We start from the raw sequence: 17,214 nt of genomic DNA, 5'->3' as shown, positions 1-17,214 counted from the left end.
TTCTTTTCTCTCTCTCATACTTGATTTGCTGTTGGTATTGGAATAAGCAGTTACTACTCTAAAATACGTTATGATATTAAATCACTCCTCAGGTAGCTTTTATTCTACGAACTTTAATTATTCTTACAATGTACTTTTTTCTTTTTAACAGCAACGAATGTTGCACGAGGAAGGCTACATTATAGAGAATAAGGAAGCGTATAAATTACAATTTTCTTGTCCCTGTGACAAGAAGCCTCGACAATATAGTGTAGTTTATCGATTGCCTTATCTGGTATATACCGTCTTTCTCCACAAAAAAAGACCTCCCAAAAAGAAAAAGGAGAATTGTCAATAACTACTCCTTATTGTTGCCCAGCCTCATCTGTTAACCTATTAATTATGCTGCCAGAAGTGAGGGGCAGTATTAATTTGAAATAAGCAGTTGCTTTTAAATAAACTACATGAATTTTACAATAAATACGTCTATACACTATTGGGAAATTATAGCTAATAGTTACACGCTTAAACAATGAGATATGATATCCGAAAATGGCGAGAGAGATAAGATGTTTCAAATCCCGTTTTTGAAGATTATCTTTCCCCCTGAGATAGACTTTTTTTTTAAAGAAAAATATGAATTGTTGAATGAAATGCAACCATTTGCCTCAACAGCTGTTAATGAACCCGGAAGAGGCATACTTATATGTCAGTGCTATGGCAACATGAGCAAGTTTGAAAGAATTCATGCTCAATACCCACTAAAGTTCATTCCAACATCTGGTCACGCTGCTAGACTGGCTGTAGTGTACATGCTTAGTTATGGAGGTGGCATCATCAGTGGAGACAAATTCAACATTGACATTGTTGTAAAGAAAGACGCCATCCTTTTACTTATGACACAAGGAAATACCAAAGTTTTTAAAGATCGTATCGATCAACGTTTATGGTTAACTTCACTTGGCAGCCTTGTTCCAACCATTCAGTTTTTTAACACCAGAGAACAACAAACAGCTGTTAAACCGTCTGTACAGATTATTCATTCTCAAGTAGAACCTCAAGCGACATTACTCGTTTTACCTGATCCTGTCACCTGTTTTCGAGACGCATCTTTTCAATCCAAACAAGTGTTTCATCTTGCCGACAGTTCTCAACTTGTCTTACTTGACTGGTTTACCTGTGGAAGACTGACAAGAGGTGAAGTTTGGTCATTTCGACATTATTCGAGTCGAATTGATGTACATGTGGATCAAAAGATTGTCATCAAAGATGCCATGGTTCTCGAGGATGAAGAGTACATGAAGAAAAAAGAAAAAGAAACAGCCTATGCCGAGCGATTACACCCTTACTTGTGCTTTGCAACACTCATCATCATTTCCTCAGGTCAAGGAGCGCTATCGGAATGCGTCAGTGGTCTACAAAAGAAGTCGGAAGCGATGCGTCTGCTTCCTTTAAGTTTAAATTCAGAAAAGGAACGACAGGTACTGTGGTCTGTGAGCCCGATAATGAAGAACAGAGGCGTTCTTGTACGAATGGCAGGTATGACGACTGAGCTGGTGAGAGATTTTGTAAAACATGAATGTTTGGTCCATCTGCAGCAAATTGTAGGTGAAGGCATGTATCATAAGATTTTAGTGTAAAATAAACAGATTATTATTATTATTATCATTATTCCTCATTCTCTATGTTTAATAACAGTTTGTAATTCATTGAATTTTTGGTATAATGATGGATCCTGTTTAAGAAAGCCCACAAGGTCCTTATCTTCTTGCCAGTCGTTCAACACCTTTTCAATTTTTATCATCTGCCATTGCACATCAGGTTGGTAGTCACAGTTCTTTATATAGCATGTTGCTACATGATGTAATATCGAAAGGAATAAGCTCCAATTCCATCCGCTATGCATCAACAGTAGTTTCTGGCACTCTTGCATAAATTCATCGGATGTTACAGACTCTCTGATATCTTGTATTGACTCCTTCACTTCTTTATAGTCGCTTTGGAGGGAATTGAAAGTGAACAAGATGTTGGTTGAATTACACCAATTGTGGTTAATGGATATAGTAGCACCTATGTTTTCCACTTGATGAAACCAACCAGAAGGCACAAATAAGCTCTCGCCATCTCTTTGATAGATGACTATACTCTTCGCATCCTTAAATCGAGGAAATTGAACGGGATCTACCTGTCGAATGTCATAGACCATGTTACCTAGCTTGTCTTTGAAACAATCCTCCTGTCCCGGTGGGAATAACGTCCATTTCTTGATGCCACATATGTTACTTGACCATGAATATGATCTAATGTGCATGTTTGATTAATCATACAGATGTACACAGCCCCTTCTTTTTAGTACCTATAGACGTCAGCATGCAGTGGCGTAAATGTGCCATCTCCTCCCATATACGAAAAACGATAATCATCCTCACTATGATTAATCCAATATTCGTTGAGCCAATCATCTGAAGTAGATAAGCAACAGAACTTCAATTTGTTTATCTTTATTACCTTTGAAAACTTTAGGTACTTCATATGCTCCTTCGTCAGGAAATGCCTTTACAAAATGCCAGTCCTTTAAATAATAGTTGCCAGACTTTTCCTTTTTCCCTTCGTTTGCTTCCCACAATTGACAAAATTCTGCAAATGTCATTTCAGATCTTTCTTGATCTGTGAAATGCCTTTTATTACACTCAGCTACTTGAACTCTAGTATTTCCAAAGCGACTCTCTAAATAAGCATAGTTTGGCTTGAATCGAGGCATTGCTTGTTCATTAGGAATAACCCACTCTTTTCTTGCCTTCCAGTCCTTTGTTAAGGCTGGTCCAAACATGGCAGGCTGATTAGATACAAGATGTCTTTCTAGGAATTCTTTATAGCTAGGAATTGTTTCATAGTAGACAATGTCATTCATTATGAACAAAAATCATTTTGGGTCGATTTGACCTCAGCTAATGATAGTTGTAACTCAGGACATACAAAAAATCATTGTTAAAAATGTATTGTTCAACCTATCATTGTTCTAACAAAAAGCGGGGGAAGACTGTAACAAACTAAAAGTGAACATGTAAAAAAAAAGCCGAATCGATCAGTTGTTGTGATTCAGACTGTTCCAATGCTTTTTTTATTCTTTCTCTTTCTCGGCAAAAAGGGTACATAATGACCTACATAAAAGTTGAACTCGCATTCTTGCTTCTCTCTTTTACGCAAAGCTAAGCTTAATTATTAAAGCTCAAGTCAGTTTAGTCACTCTATTACTCTTTGCTTCTCCTTAAATATGAATCAATATACTTTCTCATTTCTCTTCTTTTTTCCTTCTATACATATAATTCCTTTACCTTCTATGTTAAGAGTAAGCTCAATACTTTATCTTGAATCCATTTGGACAAGAAACAGAGAACACATGGATCGAGAGCAAGACCAGGAACAACCTCCGGTAGCTACGAATGAAGAAGGTTGGTATTTATACTGTAATTAAATACATATTCACCCTCTTTTTTTTTTTATTTCAAAAAGTCTCTGATTCAGAGGCATTAGACGTGACATTAGTGATACCTGAGGATGAAAACCAAACAGATGCACCCTTACAACCAGAACAATTTAGTGATGAATCTTTAGATTCATCTACATCTCACACTAAAACTGAAGCAATTGATACACTAGTAATAAAACCTGAAACAATTGATCAGGAGAAAATCCCGTCTGAAGATAAAATGCTCAAGGTACAGCCAAAGGACGAACAAAGCTCAGCTCTTTTCAAGAATAACGATGATGACAAACCGCCTACACCACCTGCGACACCTGCATCCTCAAGGTTCTCTGCTCGTCGTTTGTTTAGCAAGGCAAGATTAAGTATAGTCAGCGATGATTTTTCATTAAGCACACACAAGAGTGCGTTTATGCAAAAGCTATCACCTCCTAAAATACCTTCGCCCATGCCATTTCGCTCAAAACATACATCAGTAGACTCTTATACCAGTGAATTAGAAAGACGACCATCAAAGCTAAGGACTAAAGGAAAGATGCTCTCAAAAAAGATAAAAAGGACATTTTCAATTCACCGTAATACATAGTCTTTGTACAACATTATTCTTTACTATATTAAACATTCTTTTTTATATATAAAATCATTAATTACATGTAATATCGTTTGCTTAGTCAATTCTTTTTTTCAATAGTTTTCTTTATAATCAGACAATAAAAATGAGAGGTCAATCTGACCAGCTTGCAAAAAGAGTCTATCAGCCTTTTAAGCAAGTATTATAAATATATATATATATACGCATAAAGTTTATTTCCTGCCCCTAAGTCAAATGCTTTATGCGGTTCTAATCTCTGTTTACACTTACAGCCATTTCAATACAATTCTCTTGATGGCTGTAAATGCAAATCAAAAACAGTTCCTTGCAGAGAGGTTGAAATAAAAATGTTTTTCAATGTCCGCCGGACAAGTCTGCGCTGCCCATTTTTTGGTACATGAAAGATGCCATACTCTAATCTCAAAGCCGTTCTCTTTTCCCTAACTGGTCATTTGTACGTATATTATCCATCCATCCATTATCATCAAAAGAGCAACAACATAAAGAGCGTTTCTTTTTGGATGTCGTTTGGATGAATGAATGAAAGAGAGGAAAACGATAAAAGCAGATCACTAACAGTCCCTTTTTTTTTATAAATTCACATTTGACACATTATATAGATCATGGTATTGAAGCACAACAACCAGTTGCCCAACCAGCACTTCCGTAAGCAATGGGACCGTCGTGTTAAGACTTGGTTCGATCAAGCCGGTCGTAAGAAGTCTAGAAGAATCGCACGTGTCCAAAAGGCTGGTCGTATTGCTCCCAGACCTATTGACGGTCTTCTTCGTCCCGCCGTTCGTTGCCCTACTGTTCGTTACAACATGAAGTTAAGAGCCGGTCGTGGTTTCACTCTTGAAGAACTCAAGGTAAAAAATTAAAACAGTAAAGAAGAAAATGGGAAATGTTTAAAAAAAAAAAAAACAATAGGAAGCTGGTATTCGCCGTAAGGAAGCTCGTTCTATCGGTATTGCAGTTGACCACCGTCGTCGTAACAGATCCAACGAATCCCTTGAACTTAACGTTCAACGCTTAAAGGCTTACAAGGCTAAGCTCATCGTATTCCCTCGTAAGGCTGGCAAGCCCAAGAAGGGTGACTCTGAAGTATGTGTGCGCAGATTTAGATGAAAATAGGGTTATTGACATATGTGTATAGGCTGCTGAAGTTGCTTCTGCCGTTCAATTCCGTGGTCCTCTCTTCCCCGTTGAACAAGTTGCTGCTGCTCCTGAAGCTCGTGAAATCACTGCCGATGAAAAGAAGGTTAATGCTTACATGAAGCTCCGTTATGCTCGCTCTGCTGCCCGTACCCTCGGTGCCCGTGAGAAGCGTGCTCGTGATAAGGCCGAAGAAGAAGCTAACAAGAAGAAATAAATAAATTGTAAAAACATTTCTTTTTCCTCTATTCTTTTCTCTCTTGTTCTTTCCGTTTGATCTACACACATACATACATACTTACAGCATATAAAATATATATATATACAAAACTAGCTTCTGATAATCTCTCTTTTTACTATGTGTCTAAGGTTTGGTTGTTATACTTTCATGAAAAGGGAACATCGCATACGAAAACATACGAGTAATTTATTATTGAATCTATATAGGATAAAAACTTTTTTCTCTCTTTACATCAGAACACAATCCAAATTTTTAGCTATAGGTTTGCCATTCTTGTTTCTAGTCGGACGTCTTTTTAATGATGTACCTTTTGATTGCTCTAACGCCTTTAATCGTTGAATCGCCTTTTCGTCTCCATGGCTAGCTGCTTTTGTATACCAACGTTTCGCTTTATCCAAATCTTTAGGCACGCCGATACCCATTTCTGTATAGTACCCCATAGCATATTCTGCCTTTGGCAGGTCCTTTTCTGCCGCCTTTTTAGCCCAAAGATAAGCTTCGGTATCGTTCTGGGGTAGGATGCCGTCTGCACCGGTAAAGCACCAACCAGAGAGAGCAAGTTCTGCCTCTCCGTCATTTTGTTCTGCTGCACACGAGTACCAAGCGATGGATCTCCTTGGATCTGTAGGACAGTTCAAACCAGCGTTTTCGTATGCCCAGCCGAGTTTATACTGAGAAGGAGCGTAACCCAAGACGGCAGCCTGACTGAACAACTCTCGTGCGTAATCCACGTCTGGGATGACTGATGGAATATCGCTTTCCTTTTCATGTATGAGTCCAAGCTGATGTAGAACCTCTGGGTGATTTTCGTCAGCGATCTGAGCAGCTCTTAAAAACCACGATATGGCTTCACGAGGATTCTTTTGTTGTCCGACGAGTCCGTCCAGGAGAATGAGTCCAAGCTTATACATACCAGAAGGATCAGATAAGTTTGCAGCCTTTTTATAAAACTGCATGGCATGACGATAGTTTCTTTTGGTCCCTAGTCCATGTTCATAACACACAGCGACACGGTATGTGCATTCCGGGTGGTTTTGTTTGGATCCTTGAAGGTAAAGGGCAAACGCCTTATCGACGTCTGGTTTAAGGCCGTGATCGCCGTTACCATAACAGTTACCCAAGAAGAGTTGTGCCTCTGCACATCCCGTCTTGTAGGATGCTAGTTTCTTTATGATCTTCACTGCTTCCCCCTGTAGGTTATTTTTCAATTGCTCTGTTCGTTCGGGATACTCCGGGTTTGGAGCCAAGTGGCTTGCAGCGTATAGCAGATAACGAGCAAAGAATAGCCGACGTGATGGATCTTTGGATTGTTCTGATTCGTCTCTTAGCTTTCGTATGTTTTCCACACTAATAGGAGGAAATTCTTGATTTACCGAATTTATCCGTTCAGATCGTCGCTTACTTGCTTCAGTGGCCATGTCAATTGAGCTACTAGGTAGGTAATCAAAATCTTTATTTGCCATTTGGTTCTGTCTTATCGTAGGCGCAGGAGTATAGAACTGCACGTTCTCTAGATGTGGGGGTGGAATAGGTGGTCCTGACGACGAGCTTGTGTTTGTTGTCAAGGATATTTCTGAAGTATAAGGTGAAGACTGATTTGAATCATTTGAATGAGAATTGTTGCTTGGTAATGTTGTCATAAAAAAAAAAAAGATAAAAAAGAAGAAAGAAAAAAAATATAAAGTCAACCTTATTGTTTTATTTCCTGCAAAGATATCCCTTTATGTAGCACAACCCCCCTTGGTTTGTGTCACAAATGGGCTTATTTTAAAGTTGTAATATGCTTGTTTTTGCAAGTGGATCTCCGTGGTAGCGAATGCTAATGTTGAACAAGAGATATCGTATTAGCATTTTGAAGCATTGTTCTTTATTTCTTTATATGCATATCGAAAAAATGAACTCATGCCTTTCCAAAGTGTGTTTAATCATTATATCTCGAAAGTTATAAATATATTTTAGATTTCATTGATCTCTTTCTTTCTCAATACAGATTATAATAATCATAATGAATTACAATCCTTTGTTTGATGCTTATATAGAGGAAGTATGTGTGTATGTGGGGGCATAAGTGGTGACAACAAATTTTCTGTCGATCACTTTGATCTTCACAGGCGAATGACAGATAAAATAAAGTAAATAGAGGGCCTCTATTATGCGTACGTAGTTTTATGGTTGTTGATCTACCTGAGGCAAAAGTTGAGGGTTTCAGTGACATGAACAATAGATAGCTCCGCCTGGGACGTTCAACTCCGAGATCCAGATGGCCGTCACCTACTTGCTCACTGCATCGATAGTCTCTTTTCTTTCTCGTTAGTCATTATTCACTAATGTTGCCAGATTAAAACGTGCAGAAATAGCGCCACTAATGCTAACCACGATTGGTGGCTAGACTTCAATAAGATATCACCAAGGCTGGCACTTGAATTGTATCCTAGTAATGTCCTTTGCCAGATCTTGGTGCAATCTTGGTCGAAGGAAATACCACCATTACCATCAGCTATGCTGAGCCATATGATTGATTATCATCCACAGGTTCGCACTATGAGTGTGTCCGATTTATGTCATCCTCAGATTATCCCTCAACGGAGGAAAGATAAAGATCATAATTATCCCAACAAGAAAACGCAGAAGACTATATCGCGCATTATGTGACGAGGTTTACTAACCTCTTATCGTCACCAAACGATTCAGTGCTTGCTTTACTGTGTTGAAGAATGACACCAAGATGCTAGTTGGGAGTTGAACTGGTGTCTTTCATTTGGCATCATCTGTACGCTTGGTATACCTGAGACGTTCAATGATATAACACTATAATATATTATTATAATTGTATGCGTCTCTGACAACATATTCCCATCTATAATAAAAATATTAATATTTCAACAAATGCAATTGCCATTTATACGAATGGGATTGTATTACCAGAATGCGTGGATTCCTTTTTATTTCAGTATCGTGTTAACAAGAATTGTAATAATTCAATAAAGGAGAGGACTGCCAGCTGTACATTTACATGAGAGCTTAACCATCGTCATCATCAAAGAACGCTTCTAGGAATAGCTTGAGTGAACATTGTGCATTTGATCAATACGATTTAATAAAAACTTTAAGCCAATCCAAGTCAATAAGAAGGCCAGCTTCAATGAAGTAAAGAAGCTTCGTTCCATTTTGATGTCCGCACAGATTTTGTACCAGGCATTGTAAATGTGGGGTATTTTTCTGCTTGGTTGCTGCTTTTTGATCTTTTGTGACTGCTGATATGACTCTACCCTTTTTTTTTTTTTTTTCCTGCCTTTCTCTTTCTCTGTCTCTCTCTCTCCTTCACACTGTCTTCCAACACCATGCGCAATACCAAACTCTTGGCCGGTTCTTCACACCCTGAACTTGCTGGACTTATTAGCAAGCGTCTTGGCATTCCTCTTTCGGATTGTACCCTGAAGAAGTTCAGTAACCGGGAAACAAGTGTTGAAATTCGCAAGTATAAATGTATATATATTTCATGGTTTAGCTAATATTTCTCTCTTAATAGATGTTTCTGTTAGAAATGAAGACATTTTCATTATTCAGTCTGGTTCTGAAAACATGAATGACAATATTATCGAGCTCTGTATTATGATTCAAGCTGCTCGTATCGGTTCTGGTAAACGTATTACTGCTGTTCTTCCTTACTTTCCTTACTGTAAACAAAGTAAGCGTAAGGGAAGAACGAGTATTACGGCTAAACGTAAGTAAATAAGATTATTCTTCACACTTGTATTAATACTTCATATGATAGTTGTTGCAAACATGTTGGCAGTTGCTGGTGTTGATCATATCATTGTAATAAGAAGAAAAAAAAAAATATGACATGACTTTTATTTATTTTATTTTTTGTTTAGACCATGGACCTTCATGCTTCCCAAATGCAAGGTTTCTTCCAACGCCCTGTCGATAACTTATATGCTGAACCTGTTATCGCTCGTTGGATCAAACAGTCTGTACCAAACTGGCAGAATGGCGTAATTGTTTCAAAGAATGCTGGTGGTGCTAAACGGTAAGATTACATGTACACCACACTTTCTTTTTTTTATAACTTTTCTTTTCTTTTCTAGTGTGACCTCTTTGGCTGATGCCCTTCGTCTTGACTTTGCCTTGATTCATAAGGATCGTTCTCGTATGGGTCCTCAAGGCCAAAATCGTCCTTATAGTGGCATGCCCAAGTCTGGTGAAGGAGAGTCTACGGTTCGCATATATGATGAGGATGAGAGCAAGGAAGACTTGACGGCTTCTATTTCTTCATTAAACGAATCCGGTGGTGATGTCTTGAATGCTGCAGTGAGCATTGTTGCCGATAAAGATGGTGAAAGCACGATTACATTAGTGGGCGATGTTAGAGAAAAGATTGCCTTCTTGACAGATGACATTATTGACAATGTTGGTACCTTTTTGGATGCAGCAAATCATTTGGTGAATAAGTGTGGAGCTGACAAAGTGTATATCATTGCCACTCATGGTGTGTTGAGTGGTAATGCTATTCAAAAGATTGAAGAATGTGATAGCGTGTACAAGTTGGTCGTGACCAATACTTTTCCTATCCCCAAGGCAAAGATGGATCAATCTTCTAAATTGATTGTTATCGATATTTCATTTACACTTGCTGAGGCAATTAGAAGAACGGTAAGTCAAGCTATTCCTTTTTTACATTTATGCTAATGTTATTATATAGCATAACGGTGAAAGTGTTAGCTATTTATTTAATCATGCAGAATAAACAACAGTTTAAACAATGACACACTCATATTTTGAATATTCTTTATTTAGATCATAGCAACAGAATAAATATATAAAAATAGCATAAAAAATGAGGGAGAAAGTGAGGGAGTAATGGTGGTAGTGATGGTAATGGTAGTCATAGTGAGTTGGAGGAAGAGAGAGGGGGGCGGGAAGGGAGGGGAGAGGAGAAGGAGGGGGGAGCAGTAAAAAAAAAAAAAAAAGACAGACAAAAAAAAAGCTTAGGGAGATTTTTTTTTTTGTTTTATAAAATTTCTTTTCCTTCTTTTCCTTTTGTTCTTTTCCATATAAAAATAATACATATAATTCGCCAATTATAAGGCGATGAAGTCTAAAAAATCAAAAAGCAATAATAACGAAGATACCAATGTCCGTAATAATCAAAGTAATGCTCTCAATTTTATAAAGAATCGACTCTTTCAAAGCAACAATTATCAAAAATCATTGGAAAGACAATCTTTATCACTTACGATCCAGCCCTTGGTTATTCCTCAACAACAACAACAACAACAGCAAGATAAACCTCTGTCGAGATCCTTTGACGAACAGTCGATCTCAGATCTAACTGATCGTGACATCAAGAACCAAAGACCAATGTCAATGATGGGCATAGACAAACTCTTACAAGAGGATAACAAAAATTTGATTGGTCGACCAACGAATAATGAAAAACGAAAGAGTTTGATTGTTATCAAAGAAGGCTATTTATTCAAAAAGACAGACTTTCGACCGTTTCACAAACAAGCAAAGTTGGATAGAGGATGGAAATTATACAAGGTTGTTTTGAGAGGACATAAGCTATACTTGTTCAAGATTACTGCCGAGTCGCCACTACGATCTCTCTTTCCTTCTTCACCTTCTTTAAGCATATCCTCATCCAGCCATGATCTTTCAACAGCAGCTAGTCTAAAACTTGTTTCTTCTGAATTTGATCGTGACGCACAGCAGATTCTTTTTTATAGTTCAATCGATCCAGCACAAGGCCAAGTCTTTATGGAACTAAATCCTGTCAACATGCAAGCGAAGAGATCGGTTCAGCTTGTTGTTCATAATGGATGTCTTTATGTTTGCTACAGACCAGACAAGAAGCAGTTGTGGACTATTGAAGAAAAGATTCCCATTCAGCAACTCAAACTGACACAGATCAATTCAACTACAGACTTGGTCGATTCCCCTACATCGCCTTCTTCCATAAAATCTCATCAATCAGACCCATCTTACCAGAAACAGCCCAGTGTGACATTGTTCAACATTTCATACGTCAACAAACCATTCACCTTGGGAATCTATTCAACCCAGTACCATTACGCTGGTCAAGCATGGATTCAGCTGTTTCAAAATAACAATCAAAGAAAACCCCCATTTTTAGAAGAAGACTTGTTTAGTAGCAAATCCAATGGCAGCATTGAGTATTACGAATCCCTGCATCCTTCCGAGACAAGTATCAATGCGACCATACCAGATCTAGAACCCAGCAATGACGGCAGGATGTACGACGCTACACAAAGACACCATCCTGATCTACTCCACAAATCACAGTTGGATGATGACGAGATCATTCTGGGTGGCACTGTGACAGCCTTGGTTCAAGAGTTGCTGATGACAGACAATGAAGAATATGTCAACACATTTTTATTGACTTATTCAACATTTACAACGGGATCATGTGTGTTGGAGGAAATCAAGGCCTTCTTGACACACTCGCCTGGAAAATTTGACAATCATTTACTAGACATCTTTTCTGTCTGGTGCAATAAGTTTGCGCTAGATATCATGGGCGATGTAGCGACTGATATCATATCTCTCTTGGATCATATAGACTCAACTGACACATCTAAAATCAAGGAGCTCGTTCTAAACACGGTAGCTGAAAATGCTAAAAATACAGCATTTTCTGAAACGAGTAAGTTAATGTTTGTATCCAGAAGAGTGATAAACTAACCATTCTTTCATTTCTCTCCTCTCTCTCCTTTTTTAATTGCTCTTCCCTTTTCTCTCTCTCATCTTTCCTCCTTTTTATGATTTAAATTGCAGAATATCAAACCAATGACCTAAACGATGAGGAAGAGATGGAAACGACCGCAATGGAAAATATTCCAGCCGAAGGAGAAGGTTCTGTCAACCTATCTAACTTGCTCATCACTGGGCTCACTCCTACCTTATTCCTGCGGATCTGTCCAGACAAGTTTGCGGAGCAAGTCTATTTATTTCATTTGACGCAATACACCAAGCACAAACAAGCTCTCATGGACCCCCTATCTTATTTACCTCGACCCCAAATTTCGGCAGAGATGCTAAATTCCTTATTGTTCACTACAGCTTCACCTCACTTTTTGACAAAGCTCATCAGAAATCATATCTTGATCGATTCTCAACAAGAACAACCTGGAACAGATGGCATTTTGCTAAGATCACGCTTACTCAACCACTGGATTTCCGTTGGCGTGAGACTACATGAACTTGGAGATGCGACAGGATGGTGTGCGGTAGCTATGGGACTCTGCTCGGTGGGTATTGTCAGACTAAGAGAGGCATGGAAGTTAGTCAAGCGCGACCTCGTCTCGATTATCCTGCAGTGGACACAGGTCCTGACAGATCACGGACTATTCGAGCAAAGCTTCTGGTCAGACAGTTGGGAGAAGGATTTAAAGTTCGCGCACGTGCTCGACCTTGATCATTCTCAGACACTTCCATTTTTTGGCCCTATTCGACAAGCGGTAGATCGTCAAAGGAAACACTTGAAGAAACTGTCGATGCCCAACGTGATCAATTTTGAAAAATGCAGTTGTATCTACAAGACAATCCAGACAAGCCTTCAAGCGTGGACACCAAAGCAGCCTCGAGTTGTGGACGCACAGGCTGTGGGCCCGCTTCAATCATTTTTTGAACATTCAGTCACAGATTTGGTTTCTGTGCCGCACGACTTCAAGTACCTACAAGAGTGCTCGATTGCTTGTGAACCGAAAATCTTTGGACAGACATACGATCGTCATCGTCTCTTTCAAGACATGCCAGGTGTAGCGCCTCCTTCGACCTCTATACTTCAGTTTCCTGTTATTTTGGAAAGCTGCATGTTTTGGGATAATGAGGTGCAAAGAACAGTGAATGAAAGCCCAGGTATCATTCCTCCTTACCTTAACGATAACAAATCAAACAAGCAAGCCAATCAGTTATTCAATGTAGTAGAAGAGGCAGCCTTGACGCCATCCAGAAGCACAGACCGGGCAACGTTACGAAAACGGACATACTCTTTTCCTCCAGGAACTGCCTTGAATACTGATGATGAATCGTATGGTAATGAGATTTTGGAAGCAATCAACAGCAAAACTTGGTTGGGCTCCATTGCTGCAGGCCGTCAACATTGTACGTACTCGACAAAGGCACTGATTGAAGCGCATTGGAAAAGCCGAGGTGCACAGCTTAATAATGGAGAAGTTATCTTGGCTGTTGAGCATGAAAAGCTCGCGTTTAAAGTCAGTGCGATACTTCGAAGTAAAGGCAGTAAAGACAGTCTGGCATTGAAAAGAACGGACTCCCTGAGCTCGGTAGATATCCTGAAAGAAGGTAAAAAAGCGAAATCATGTGCGCATATAAAGGGGAAACTAACATTCTTTATAGAAGACAATAACGTCAAGGGTAGCAACACCTCTTTGTCTAAGCTCTTGGTGACAGTTAAAAACGGACATCTTGTAAACCTGATTGAATGTCTCGTGAATGGAGTAACCCCATACCATGACACGCTTAAAGAGCAGTGGCAAATGATCACTTTAACTGAAGGATTGCAGTATCAGATAGACAGGATTGTCATGAATGAAATTGATTTCATGAATGTGTTCTTTACTGCCTATCGCAGCTACAGTTCGACCATGTCCTTATTGACCATGCTTCAAAAGAAATTTATGGACGCTAAATTGAACAGCAAGCTGACAGCAAAACGAAAGAATCCTTCTCTAACACTGCTCGAGACCTATTTTCCTTCAGACAAGACAAAGCAAGACACGACTGCGACACAACAACAAGGCGATAAAGATAGTATTGAGGTTAAGTCATATGATTGGAAACAGGTTGCTTCTACGCAGATGAAAATAATCGATCTGTTGCTTTACTGGATTGATGAACATCCCTATGACTTTATAGATGAACCACAATCTCTTCAACTTGTCAACATATTCTTAAGAAAGGCGCAGGGTAATCTTGACAGCTGGCGTGCGCATTTGGAACGCTACTTGCTTAATGAAAACGATGGCAATGTAAACGACGATGAAATCATGAAACGCAGAAATTTGATAAAGGCTCTGAACATCAGTAACGATATTCGAGAAAAGATACACAAGCTAGAATATCGATTTATTCAAACTAGTCTAATGCCTTGCTATGACATGAAATCAATCGAGTTTAATCCAGAATGCCTTCATAGCGCCCAAGAAGTGTATCACGAGCTGATGCAAGGATCACAATTTTATGTCAGTACGCTGCAACTTGCTACGAGCGACAGAACACCTTTATCTGTAAGCCCTTCGCCTGTAGATCCAGATGCTGCCAGCCTTGTTGATAGATATCCACCCGAGGTCTTGCTCGAACAAGTTGACAAGTGTGTTTGTCAGTTATTTGAAGCTGCCACGTTCCAAGATTGGGCTCAGACCTTTGATATTCTTGAAGTACAGTGTAACGATCTATATGCATGGCTGCCTGCCCGAAAGCCTAGTCGTCTTTCCAAGCTATGGACATCTTTTACAGTTGTGAGCGATGCACCCTCGTTCCATGTATCCGATTATCACGTTCCAGCAGATGAAATTGTCATTTCAGATATCTTTACAGCAATCCAAGGAGCGAAACGACCCGTCATATCTCCTTCAGCATTCTCTGATGACGATTTTCTACTCGCCTTCCCAAGCTCGATACAGTACCTTTACTGCATGCATCTCATCATCCGTAGCTGGGCCATTCAGGAAATGACTTCGCTCAAGATTGACATCAAGACGAGAATATCGCGTATCAAAAAATTCCTACATACTGTCCTTCTCAGCAAAATGTGCAGCGAAGAGATGTCGCTTTTCCCAGAGCTAAAGGGGTCTGAATCAGCTACCAAGAAGAGAGTGCCTGGGTTCGTCGAGAACGCTGTTGCCAGTGCCCTCGTCAGCCCTGAGGTAAGACTGTTTACGAAAGCTTGGAATGATATAGCTCTCCAATATGGCCACAGCAGTCTGGACTCACTCGAGAACCTGCTAAACAGGATGAAACAGTCCATGGACAGGAAAGAGTTTTCTACGCTCGCTTCATTCCCCAAGAGCCAGTCTGTCCTTGTTCCTAGTCTGGGCTGGATATTTGAACGAATCATAGAGATCTGCTTTTTAATGCCTGACGCGGTTGACAAAAAGGATACTACCATCAACTTTGATAAAAGACGATATCTCCATCACTTCTTGCACTTGATTATTAACGTACAGATGGACATTAACGAGAAAAGATTGGAAAGCAAAGGACTGAGTATGTCTTTTCTGATATCACCAAACACATCCAATACATCTTGGAAAGAGCTGAAGGAATATGCTGCATTTGAAAGTAGAAAGAACGCGTCTCAGGGCAGTTCATCCGGTAAAGGCCTACGCGGTCCTTCAAGCAAATCACACGCGTCAAAGACGGCCATCTTTAGCGTCCTAGTAGCAAAGCAAACAGAAAAACTAAAGAGAGATTTTAAGGAAAGAGATCGTATCGACAAAGGTTGGCTCACGTTTCAACACAAACAGCAAAAGAAACAGCTAGAACAAGCCAGGGCAGTTGAAAGACACGAACGACCACAGAGCATGATGCCACGACTCAACTCATTCTTCAAGGGGCTTCGACCGCCTTCTCTCGTGTCTTCGCCCATTCACCATATATTCCCTATCAGCAACAACCACGATCAGCTTGCTGCTACTAAAGCATCGACGGTCATCAATCTGATCCACTCCACGACATCCGTCGCCAGTACGTACATGAAGAGAGATTTTGTGTTTCGTATTGTCACAGAAGAAGGCGGACAGTACCTGTTCCAAGCGATGAACCGTGAAGACATGTATGATTGGATGCGACAGATAAACGACACTGCACGAGAAGGAGCGGCCAAGCGTCAAAGCATATTAATTGCCGAATCAATGGATAATGAATCTGAAAGAAGACAGAGCGCTGTTTTGCTCACTGCATCGAGAAGCCAAACCACATCTAATCGAAAATCGGTCTATGGCGTTCCTTTAGATGTCCTCATGCGTGACGGTCAAGTGCCTATGATTGTAGAAAAATGTATAAAAGAGATCGAACGCCGTGGTCTTGAAGAAGTAGGCATCTACCGTGTAGCAGGAACCGGATCCATCGTGACTGCATTAAAAGCAGAATTCAATAAGGATGTCAACAAGGTTGATCTCAGTGATCCCAGATGGGCAGATATCAATGTTATCGCAGACGCCTTTAAACAATTTCTACGTGAACTACCCGAACCTTTACTCACCTATACATATTATGATGAATTTATTAATGCATCAGGTAAAAAGTGGAAAATACAGAATATATGGCACATACTAACTTTATCCATAGCTTCTGAAGATCACGATCAAAGGGTCTATTTGATTAAAGAGGTTTTGAAAAAGCTACCCTATTCCAATTATACTCTTCTCAAGAAGATTATTGAACATTTTATTACGTAAGTCATCATTTATTCTTATTTTAAACAACCATAGCTAACATTTTTTGATAGCGTCACTGATTTCGAAGGCATCAACCACATGTACGCAACCAATTTAGCCATCGTCTTTGGACCTACTCTTCTACAACCCGCACCAGGGCCTGCATCATTTGCTACAACCATGTCAAATCTAGGACATCATCAAAACATTGTTAAATATCTCATACTGAACTACCATTATTTATTTGATGTTGAAAACGAGGCAGTAGAAACAAAGGACGAGCAAGCGTAAGGGTGAAACCCCAATGGTTTCTTTATTGTTTTTTTTGTGTATA

General features: G+C 39.5%; 7 protein-coding genes across 7 annotated transcripts; 5 read left to right on the top strand and 2 right to left on the bottom strand.

The window, feature by feature from the left end:
• Positions 1–632: 632 nt before the first annotated feature.
• Positions 633–1,619, top strand: RHIMIDRAFT_198923 (UreD-domain-containing protein; the record flags this gene model as incomplete). Its single annotated transcript, XM_023606329.1, has 1 exon — positions 633–1,619. One exon carries the CDS (start codon positions 633–635, stop codon positions 1,617–1,619), a length of 987 nt encoding a protein of 328 aa, XP_023469239.1.
• Positions 1,620–1,636: 17 nt separating this feature from the next.
• On the bottom strand, positions 1,637–3,127 carry RHIMIDRAFT_89901 (Clavaminate synthase-like protein). Its single transcript, XM_023615846.1, has 3 exons — positions 2,488–3,127; positions 2,336–2,441; positions 1,637–2,279 (listed from the first exon to the last, which is right to left on the bottom strand). The coding sequence occupies exons 1-3, from the start codon at positions 2,888–2,890 to the stop codon at positions 1,655–1,657; spliced, it is 1,134 nt and encodes a 377-aa protein (XP_023469238.1). The 5' UTR covers positions 2,891–3,127; the 3' UTR covers positions 1,637–1,654.
• RHIMIDRAFT_289913 (uncharacterized protein) lies at positions 3,080–4,150 on the top strand. The gene is made up of 2 exons (XM_023613685.1): positions 3,080–3,431; positions 3,493–4,150. The coding sequence occupies exons 1-2, from the start codon at positions 3,254–3,256 to the stop codon at positions 4,047–4,049; spliced, it is 735 nt and encodes a 244-aa protein (XP_023469237.1). The 5' UTR covers positions 3,080–3,253; the 3' UTR covers positions 4,050–4,150.
• Positions 4,151–4,678: 528 nt separating this feature from the next.
• On the top strand, positions 4,679–5,427 carry RHIMIDRAFT_199325 (ribosomal protein L13e; the record flags this gene model as incomplete). The annotated part of the gene is made up of 3 exons (XM_023606364.1): positions 4,679–4,924; positions 4,986–5,159; positions 5,212–5,427. The coding sequence occupies 3 exons, from the start codon at positions 4,679–4,681 to the stop codon at positions 5,425–5,427; spliced, it is 636 nt and encodes a 211-aa protein (XP_023469236.1).
• Positions 5,428–5,617: 190 nt separating this feature from the next.
• On the bottom strand, positions 5,618–7,104 carry RHIMIDRAFT_272745 (HCP-like protein). The gene has a single exon (XM_023612341.1). The coding sequence runs from the start codon at positions 7,089–7,091 to the stop codon at positions 5,679–5,681; it is 1,413 nt and encodes a 470-aa protein (XP_023469235.1). The 5' UTR covers positions 7,092–7,104; the 3' UTR covers positions 5,618–5,678.
• Positions 7,105–8,738: 1,634 nt separating this feature from the next.
• Positions 8,739–10,283, top strand: RHIMIDRAFT_289910 (phosphoribosyl pyrophosphate synthetase). Its single transcript, XM_023613684.1, has 6 exons — positions 8,739–8,925; positions 8,981–9,175; positions 9,227–9,270; positions 9,330–9,484; positions 9,543–10,107; positions 10,157–10,283. Exons 1-6 carry the CDS (start codon positions 8,793–8,795, stop codon positions 10,199–10,201), a joined length of 1,137 nt encoding a protein of 378 aa, XP_023469234.1. The 5' UTR covers positions 8,739–8,792; the 3' UTR covers positions 10,202–10,283.
• A 262-nt stretch (positions 10,284–10,545) lies between these two features.
• Positions 10,546–17,171, top strand: RHIMIDRAFT_234870 (uncharacterized protein; the record flags this gene model as incomplete). The annotated part of the gene is made up of 5 exons (XM_023608244.1): positions 10,546–12,124; positions 12,256–13,785; positions 13,840–16,740; positions 16,792–16,897; positions 16,952–17,171. 5 exons carry the CDS (start codon positions 10,546–10,548, stop codon positions 17,169–17,171), a joined length of 6,336 nt encoding a protein of 2,111 aa, XP_023469233.1.
• Between the last annotated feature and the right edge of the window lie 43 nt (positions 17,172–17,214).

Source organism: Rhizopus microsporus, assembly GCF_002708625.1.
Source record: "Rhizopus microsporus ATCC 52813 unplaced genomic scaffold scaffold_3, whole genome shotgun sequence".
Lineage (NCBI taxonomy): Eukaryota > Fungi > Mucoromycota > Mucoromycetes > Mucorales > Rhizopodaceae > Rhizopus > Rhizopus microsporus.
Note: the sequence above shows the minus strand (reverse complement) of the source record. Positions and strands in the feature narration are given on the sequence as shown.

Coding starts and splice junctions, on each gene's coding strand:
- RHIMIDRAFT_89901 (XM_023615846.1), bottom strand. CDS start 2,890: ATGAATGACATTGTCTACTATGAAACAATTCCTAGCTATAAAGAATTC. Junction 2,442..2,487: donor AGTACCTAAAGTTTTCAAAG/GTAATAAAGATA, acceptor TATCTACTTCAG/ATGATTGGCTCAACGAATAT. Junction 2,280..2,335: donor CTGCATGCTGACGTCTATAG/GTACTAAAAAGA, acceptor CATGCACATTAG/ATCATATTCATGGTCAAGTA.
- RHIMIDRAFT_272745 (XM_023612341.1), bottom strand. CDS start 7,091: ATGACAACATTACCAAGCAACAATTCTCATTCAAATGATTCAAATCAG.
- RHIMIDRAFT_289910 (XM_023613684.1), top strand. CDS start 8,793: ATGCGCAATACCAAACTCTTGGCCGGTTCTTCACACCCTGAACTTGCT. Junction 9,485..9,542: donor AATGCTGGTGGTGCTAAACG/GTAAGATTACAT, acceptor TTTCTTTTCTAG/TGTGACCTCTTTGGCTGATG. Junction 10,108..10,156: donor CTGAGGCAATTAGAAGAACG/GTAAGTCAAGCT, acceptor GTTATTATATAG/CATAACGGTGAAAGTGTTAG.
- RHIMIDRAFT_289913 (XM_023613685.1), top strand. CDS start 3,254: ATGAATCAATATACTTTCTCATTTCTCTTCTTTTTTCCTTCTATACAT. Junction 3,432..3,492: donor GGTAGCTACGAATGAAGAAG/GTTGGTATTTAT, acceptor TATTTCAAAAAG/TCTCTGATTCAGAGGCATTA.